The 9,008-nt window shown below is 42.6% G+C and overlaps 1 protein-coding gene and 1 long non-coding RNA gene across 2 annotated transcripts; one reads left to right on the top strand and one right to left on the bottom strand.

Annotated features, from left to right (window-relative positions):
- Positions 1 to 947: 947 nt before the first annotated feature.
- On the bottom strand, positions 948 to 5,589 carry LOC138687718 (uncharacterized). Its single transcript, XR_011326843.1, has 2 exons — positions 4,954 to 5,589; positions 948 to 3,704 (listed from the first exon to the last, which is right to left on the bottom strand). It is a non-coding gene; the product is annotated as an uncharacterized lncRNA (long non-coding RNA).
- A 131-nt stretch (positions 5,590 to 5,720) lies between these two features.
- CHCHD1 (coiled-coil-helix-coiled-coil-helix domain containing 1) lies at positions 5,721 to 8,785 on the top strand. Its single transcript, XM_069796343.1, has 3 exons — positions 5,721 to 5,899; positions 6,498 to 6,616; positions 7,990 to 8,785. Exons 1-3 carry the CDS (start codon positions 5,758 to 5,760, stop codon positions 8,098 to 8,100), a joined length of 372 nt encoding a protein of 123 aa, XP_069652444.1. The 5' UTR covers positions 5,721 to 5,757; the 3' UTR covers positions 8,101 to 8,785.
- The last annotated feature ends 223 nt before the right edge of the window (positions 8,786 to 9,008 follow it).

Here is a 9,008-nt window from a genome sequence, read left to right as displayed (position 1 = left end):
AAGTAACTTTGTCACAGGTATTCTGTGTTTTTTGTCTGAGCTTTTCAAAGTACAACTTTTGGTTTGTAGTTAAGAGTCACTAGCCGGTTTCAATAGCTTTGTCTTCTGAGTTCTTAGTGTCTTCCTAGGTTTAACTGTTTTTTTACAGTGTTACAGGTGGTGAACTTCTCAAAAGGTAATGAGTATCAGCTACCACTCTTCATAGCTGTGATGTCCACCCAAGCCTTGTGTTTCTCTTGTACCTGTAGTAATAGATCATACTAGCTTTATTGTCTCCTGTATGTCACAATATGACCATGATTTATAAACAGGGTGTCTATTGGCTATATTAATATACTAAATTTGTTTCACTTACTGTACATGGTGCGCAAGAATTAAGGCTGAAATATTTCTTCCAGTGCATAGTATGAATAACTTGCATAGCTGCCAGGCAAACTCAGGGGCAGGAAAGATGGGAATCCTCCCCAGCTGGCTAAAGAGTTGTGGTTGCAGTTCGACCTTCACAACATCCACTTCTCTGCACAGCAAGGACTGCAAAATGTTGCATAAAGGTTGTTCTACCACCAGGTCTTTCCTTTCATCTCTCTCCTGTTATTTCAAGGAGGCAGGAGGAGAAGCTGGGTCTCATAACCTTGAAGAGTTTGCAATTAATTTACATAATAATGCATTTGAAAGGATTCCTATGTAATGTCCAGCGACTACTGCCAGTCTTAATCAAAGTGAATTCAATTTACGATCCTAGTTGTCTTTCTACTAATGCAAGTATGTGAATGCAGACAAAGAGGAGGGTCACTGCAGCAGCTATTAATATTTTGCAAAAAGGTTTCTGATTTCTGTTCTTGACTGCTAACTGGATTTCTCACTTCACTGCTTTAAATCCAAACCAGCTAGGAGGTGGCTGAATGTAGTTGTGGCTACTGGAAGGCTTATATGATACTCAGACTGAGCAGTGTATACAACATCTTTTTAATCAAGTTCTTACAGTGCAGGTGCCCATACTCATAAAAACACACAGCTGAGACTAATCAGGAATTTTAGCAAAGCTATCGAGTATTGAGGATGATAAAGAGATTACCTCTGTAAACCCTTTGGTAGGCTTCTACTAACTATGGTGAGTCACTTCACTGCTTTTCATGCATTTTGCCTGTTTACTGTGTGACTAGAGGGAGGATTTCAAAGCCATTGGGATAGCTTTATTCACTAGCATTGATGTTCTAAAAATAGGTATTTCCTCATTACTGCTTATATGAAACACTAGTAGATTCTATTGATGCTGTGTCTCAGAAGTGACTCGACAAGCTAGGATAAGTTTATGCCCTCTTAGAGGTGAGAGAGGAGAAACAAATGTCTCACAGAGGGTTAAAAATCTAGCAATCCAGTTCATTGCATTGGACAAGCTAAAGTTCTTATTCTTCTGCCTGTGATCCCAGGTGCTGCCTATTTTTTCGGTAAGAAGCTGGGTATTTTATACACTGAACTAGTAGTCTGTGTTTTCTGTCCTTTAGCAAGGACTGCAATTTCCAGGAAGCATGTAACCTTAGTGAAGACTATTTATTTGATACCTAACATTGATAATTTCTAGAACTGAAAAAGAATTGCCTTTTCTTATTCTGTCACTGTAATTTTCAAACTGAAGGATCTCTGGGTCCTCTGTGATGGTAAGTAGAATAACAGCCAGGCAACAGTGGATTGTATATGTTTGGAGGGAAAGGAGAATGAGATTCTTTCCCTGCAAATGGTCTGCAAAGTGCAGCAGCTGGAGAATCACAGCAGAAATGCCCCTCTTGTACCTTGGCAGAGGGTAGTTTTAAGTGGCGTGGAAGAACAAATAATTCCTAAAGGACTGGGAACAGGATAAATTGAATTGAAACACAGCCATCAGGGACATCACTGTTTAAACAGGCTTTGCTGTGTTAGACAAGGAGCCATCTGCCTCTTTTACCATCCTTGCATACACCCTCTTCAGCCATTGTCCCAAGAGAGCCACTCCCTTAGTGATTAGCTGTCATCCATTTGGTTGGATTTAATTAAGATTGTTGATGGATCTCCAGGCACCTTCTAGGAAGTTGTATTAGTCGGAAACATACAGGGTGGCAGGTTCCTTCATTCTGCCTGGAGACCTCTACTGACAGGTTGAAATTAATCAGAGACAAAATCCTTTTAGTGATATGACCAACTGAGCCAAAGCTTGTGTCAGGCTTTAACAAACTGCACTTCTTTTATGATTCAGTGTCTTGGAACTGGCAGTGAGAGATACATGGCCCTGCAGAGGGATTAGGAAGGGTAGAGAAGAATGGAGCTGCAGGATATGTTCCAGAGCTCTGACATGACTGGCATCTTAATTTGTATGCTGTTATATACATTCCTGCAGAAAAGACCCATCTAACGCTGAAGTGTCTCAGCAAGAGATGGTTCAGGGGATCTTGGAATGGATCAGAGCAGATCATGGTATTTGTGGCATCTCTGAGCAAATAAGGAGGCATCAGGTAATTTGCAGTGGAAATGAGCTGGATTTGAGTAGATCCGGGAGTTAGGGATGGCAGCTCAGAACTAGTCAGGTGGACAGAATAATGCAGGGCAGCTGATCTGATTGAGATAGCTCAGGATAAGGTATGCTAGCACTGGAGTTGGGGCAGGGAGGTGACAGGTCAGAAAAGAAATTGCATCTGTCATTGTTATAATGAATGCATTTGTGCTATTAAGTGCTAATATTGTCCAAACACAATAGCTCTGCAGACAGGAGTAAGTCTGAACTGACTGGAATCTTAGCAAGACTTTAACTACTAAAGTTAAAGTGGGGGTGCCTTAACTTTTAAGGCATCTCCAATTAAACTGGAGTTTAAGGAGGTCAGGGTGAGACAGCTGAGAATAAATTGTGGTAGGTGAGGGCATTATGAAGTTGTATGAGACGAATTGGGGCATTCAGGATAAACTTGGGTGAATATACTGGAATTTACCTGAAAGCTAGATCCAAGCAGTTCAAAAAGACATGGATATCAACTCTATTCATTTCTCCCAGTACAACTGATTTCTTAGCCTCATCCCCCAAATGTTTTTTAGGCAGTGTGTGAAGGTTTTACATAGTTACTCCAGAAAGCAAAGGATTCATGGTGTAATTTCTCACCTCTTAAAGAGGTATTTAAGACAACAGTCTCGTTTTAAGGGTGTATTTTATGACAGCATTGTTAGCATTGTATTAGCATTTACTGTAGCATCATAACTGGCCTTTATTCCAGTTGTGATATAGATACTTTTCAAATCTAATATTAATAGCTTAATCTCTCTGGTTTTGACAAGCTGAAATGTGGGCTAGGATTCAGCTTTAACTATGTTGGTCCAAGTAAAGTAGTTGTAAATGCAGTTAGAATTTTACATTTTCTTTATAGTTGTACATTCAGGATTCTCAATGAAACATCTGTGGGGTTCACTTGTCAGTGTGTTGAGGGAATTGGGTTTCTGATTGTCCCTGTGAAGTCAGAACCTCTGTCCCATCCATCAGTGTCTCTGTGCTATCAGCAATACGAAATACAGGCTGTAGAGAGACTTGACTACTGAGTAACACACTTCTTCTGTTGTTCCACATTCTCCATTAAAAACAATGTTTGTATCTTGCTTCAGACATCTTTGCATGGTGTGTGCAGACACCATCACGTATGTTATTCTGTCTGCTCAGGAATTTCTTAGGCTGATGCTCCAGTCCCAGGCTGAATGCCAAAAAAAGAGATTCTAATGCAGACAGCAGTAACTGACAGGAAGCTATTACAATTCTCCTTGTGTAGCTTGCCTTTCTCTTTCTCAGCCTCCCCCCCCCCCCATTTTTCTTGGAATTAGTTAAGAGAGAGCAACTTTTGAAGGTGAATGTAGCTGAAGGTGCTGCCACCATTAGCTAATGTAAGTTGGAAAAAGGGAGGTTGATTTACAGGGACTGCAGTTCAGCTTCTGTTATGTCCTAGTATTTGCATCTTTCCTTTTTATTGTTGTGCAAGTCTACTTAGTAATTGCAGCAGGCAAATGCAGCAGAGAAAAGTGGGTATCAGTAGGGGTAACTAGAAGAGGCAAAACCAAGAGCAGCTGAACCTCACATGAACTGGAATACTGAGAAGTACTTCCCTGTCTTGAATTTGCAAGATTTCTAATGCTTAGAGTTGCAGGATGCAAGCCTTCTAGCCTAATTTGAACGTGTCAGCTTGTTTTTCTTCTCCACTGGTAGCCAAGCTTGAATGATAGCTCATTTCCTGTCCCATCAGAAAAAATGGAAGCAGAGAAACATCCCTCTTACCAAAATGTTTCAGAACTTCCAGACAGCCTGTTTGGACCTAGAGAGATGGAAATTTTCTTCTAAAGAGGACCAAAAGACATCTTTTGTTTACTTGAAAATCTCTTCTCATATTCTTTAAATTGGACTCTTAAGAAAATACTATTTTAATGGTAACACAAAAATAATTATAGAATTGGACATACCAGAATATATATTAAATCTGCAGATGCAGTGAATTCTAGTATTGATACTGATGCAATAAATTATAGTAATGATACTGAGAATATTCTGGTATTGGTCTGGTGATGTTTAAATCAAGGTAACAAAATTTCCAATGTCTTGTTAACTTCCTTGACTGGGCAGAGGCAAGTGGCTTTTTTTTTTTTTTTTTTTATGTCAATAGCTAGGAGGTTGAATATATTCTTTTCATCCAAAGCAATGTGCTATGCAAAAAATCCTTCCAGTGTTCCTGTGGAAGAATGATTCTTCCTGTGTCCTCCAGTGACAAGGGAGATTGGTGGTGCCTGAAGGAGCCCTGATACGATGATAAGGTGGCTTATTCAGTGACCGCTACATGACAAGCATCTGAGTATTTTAGGTCCCCACTTTGATGTCTAACTCCTCAGTTCCCTCATGCTGTGCAGACATCTGTTTGTACCTTGGCCCTTGAAACGTTACTGTGCCTTCTGTATTACCTATCATTTTCAGCTGGGGACATAAGGGCTCCAGAATCAGCCAGATGAGTTGAAGACTTTCAGGGATTTAAGTCCTACACTAGGGAAGAAACTTCTGGGAACAGTGGGATTCTCTGCTCATACCGAGTATGAGGCTGTGAGAACACCAGCAGCGTTTCAGAAGCAGCAGTTTCAGTATCTTCTTGGAAGACAGGGTAGGAACATCAGTAAACAACGCAGGAGACACCCAGCTGTTAGTTTGTAATGGAGAGAGATGGCGGGCTGGGAGCGAAGTGGTGGTGAGTCTCAAGCACCAAGAAAAGTTTCCATACAGTTGCAAAAGAATTCCTTAAGTTCCATTTGAATCACTTGAAATGGTGATGATTTCTCCTGCTCTGGTTGAAGCGCATATGCTCCTTCACGGGTTAGGTTTGCTGCAGAAGCTTTGAGATGTGAATTGCTGCAGTTGTCACGGGGTGGTTCCCTATGGCACAGAAACCGTGAGAAGGCAGGCAGTTAATTTTCATGGCCTTTGCCCGGAGGAACGGGGCGGGGGAGGAAAAACGAGGTTGCACCACAAACGGATCGATTTGCCCTTTAACGGGATGAGACGACGATCGGCCACTGGGCTCCGTCCCCCGGCGGACACCGCCCCTCGCAGGACGTGGTAACGTGCCCGTGCCCGTGCCCCAGCCCCAGCCCAGGGACCGGGAACAGGAGGCTGTTGCGGCAGCGCCTCCCGCCACGGAGGCCGCAGGCGCCGGGCCGGGCAGGCGCCCGCCGGGTGGGCGGGGCCGGCTCGCCGCGCGGCCTGTCGCAAAGAGGATGGCGGCGCCCGTCTACCCGGCCTGGGTCACCCGCTGGGTCTCCGGACAGTGGCGGCAGAAGAAGCGGCCCCCGGCGATCCGCCCGACCCGGCCGCTGGTGTTGGCCAACAAGGTGGCGAACCGCAGGGAGCAGGCGGGAGGTGAGTTCCCGGCGCCAGGCCGTTAAACGCCCCCTCCCCGGGGAGAAACGGACGGGGGCGGGCGGGCCCCCCGCCCCTGCGGGGTAGACCTGCCGCCGTCGGGCCCTCAGCGTTGCTCCCGGGAGTCGTCCCACCACTGGCCGGCGGGAAGGGCTGCGGTGATGTCAGGGCTGGGTCGAGCTGGCGGTCGGAAGCTCCTTGTGCTCTGCAGGGCAGCGGAGGGGAAGGGGGTCTGGTTTGTGCCGTAGGGTTAGCACACGGGTTCTTTTGAAGAAGTTACTTCCTCATACAACAACCCTAAATTTGCATCTTGTGGTACTCTGTACGTGAATCATGCACGCGAAGTACTTTATTACATCTCAACATAGCATTTATCTTAAGAACTCAGCCAGTGGTTGGGTGGCTGCAATGGTGCTAATCTTTGTGCTAGCAACATCTTCTCTATGCAAAATGAAAGATGAGATCTTTATTTTAGTGTTGTTTTTTCTCACCTGCCTCAACCCCATCTTAAACTTCTCTCTGGAGATTTATGCACTGTGGAGGCTGTTAGCGTGATGTCCCCAACACCTGAGATTTTGGTTGTGTCTTTCCCTTCTAGAGGCAACATGCATTACGGAGATGTCGGTAATGATGGCCTGCTGGAAACAGAATGACTTCAGCGATACAGCTTGCGCTGAGGAGATCCGGATGTTCTATGACTGCGTGGCAAAGGCAGAAGTAATTAAGGCCTCTTTTGCGTTCTTAAAGGCTGGTAGTAGGAAAGGACAAAGCCCCCAGTCGTTTTTTGTGTGCCAACAGTAATAATGTTCTCTGAACAGTTTGATTGGTGTTGTAACCCATTTGAGCTGTAGGAGAGATGCAGGATGATGTAGATCAAACATGCAGTCCTTCCTTTTTGAATGCAGAAGTTAAATTAAATTAGAATTAAAATGAAGGACTGTAGGAAGGGACTGGATGTTTGGTATGTTCTAACTAAGGATGAAACAATAGTCACATCCAGTCCTTTTTGGGTTGTCAAATTCTTGAAGTAGACTTCAGCCGCTGTCAACTGACCCTAACCTAGGCCATTTATTTTGATTTCTTCCAGTTTTTAATCTCTAAACTTTCAGCACTAATGAAGCAATAACACTCACTGCTCTTCTCCATAGTACATGATAGTTCTGAATGAGGGAGAGTACGATTTGGAGCTGTTAAGTAGAACAGTGATTTGTATGGTGCGAGATGTGGATTGCATTGTAAATGGGGAGATGTACAGTGTAGGTAAGTTTCCGCAACTGCTCTGATTCATAAAATTAAGAAATAGCTGACTCGGGTACCAATCCAATACTTGCATTATCTAGACAGTGGGGGTGTGTCTAGATAAAGTCTGTCATAAATCTGTATATAGTTCTGTGCTTGCGGGGGTGAGAAATAACCAGTGGTTTCAGTAATCCTCATAACAAACAGAATTTTCAGGATACATGAGGTAGTTTACAGCTATTCTCCATTCTCTGAAAATTAGGAGTTCTTTTAGGCTGTTTCTGGCTTCAAAGGCTAGATGTTTCCTTGAAGAATAAATTTCATATTGTCTGGAAATTAGAGGTTTCCAGCTATATGATAACCTTGAAATCAAGTCAGTTGCAAAAGCAGACTAAAGGTAAGTATATGTACTAAACTTGTCCTTAAACTGATTTTGAGTTTCAGTCTTTTTTCAGTAACAGTACCATCATTTAATGAATAGTTATTTACTGTTGCTCTTTGACAGCAAAAGTGAAAAATGGTCCACAATTTATTTGGTAGATTACAAAGAATCAAATTCAATAACAGAAAGTAAAAAGAAAAAATCTGAGTTGTTACTATAAGTATGTAATATTGTTAACTAAGAATGTGGAAGAATGTAATCTTCACAAGATGTCAGTCAGTCATTAATTACATCATTTAAAGGTCATCAGCTTTTGAAAGCCTTGTGATTATTGAGCCAAGTGTTCCTTAAAGAAATAGCATTCTTCTGAAAGAAACATCCCAGTACAATTAGTAGTAGTCTTTGGGGGCGAGCGTCAGCTCTGCAAATAAACAGAGGTAATATTTTGAGGTTTCTTTTTCTCTTTCAGAAGGAGCGCAAGGATCAAAATGCGGAGACCCTGTCACCCAGGGGAAGCTTAACTTCAAGCAAAGTGAATAAGCTCCTGAGGAGGTTTCCTCAGATCACACATTATGTATAATGTGCTTTACTAAAGGGACTGCGGACAAGCAATTAAAGTTGGAGTCTTTCGCAAAAAAGTGAAAAGTAGACTTGAGTGAGTATTTGATGTCAAGTGTTACCCATCAGCACTGCTGTATGGATCTTGACTGCACCTTTGTTTCCAGAGCGGAAAACACCCATCTTGACCATCAGCTGATTTTGTTCATGAGGTTCTTGGGTCTTAGGGTCCTAGGATTTCTGCGGTATGTTGTTCAACTAGCCGCAGTGTGGAGTCAGGTCCTGACTGTGAAATAAAATCTTATAGGAATGCATGTAAATGCCTTTTCTAACAGTTAGGGGGTGACTTTTCCTCATGTATAAGCTTCTGCCTAACTTCTGAGCTGCTATCAAAAAGTGCTCAGGCCCAGACATTGAGCCAACTTAAAATTGATAGTAATCTCATGGCTCATACTCCTACATGTACGTATACACAGTTTGGTTCCTCTCGAAATTTTTTTAATTCCTGCTGCTGTACAAGAAGGCTGTAGAATGAGGAAGAAATCTCCAGCAAAATACCTTGTTAATACACAATACGTTGGTAAGGATCAAATACAACTTTAACATAGAAGCTTGTGAATTAAGCTCTCTGATTGCAGGTGGGACAGGTATGGTGCCATGTCAGATTGATTATGTTGTCTGTACCATAATAAAATAATGCAAGACTGTTGTTTGGTGTGGGTGACTCATAATCTACAACAAAATATTCCATTGTTTTGGTAAAAAAACTAAAAGGGAGAGAAAAAGTTCAAGCATGGACTGATACTGAAATCATGTAATTAATTGCTGGGTTTGATTTGTTTGGGGTTTTTTTTCACTAGAGTACCACAAAACTGCAGGCAGATCCCTGTTGTTTTAGGACCAGTACCTAACTGGTAAGAAATATGCAGT

The sequence above is a fragment of the Haliaeetus albicilla genome, chromosome 11 (genome assembly GCF_947461875.1).
Source record: "Haliaeetus albicilla chromosome 11, bHalAlb1.1, whole genome shotgun sequence".
NCBI lineage: Eukaryota > Metazoa > Chordata > Aves > Accipitriformes > Accipitridae > Haliaeetus > Haliaeetus albicilla.
Note: the sequence above shows the minus strand (reverse complement) of the source record. Positions and strands in the feature narration are given on the sequence as shown.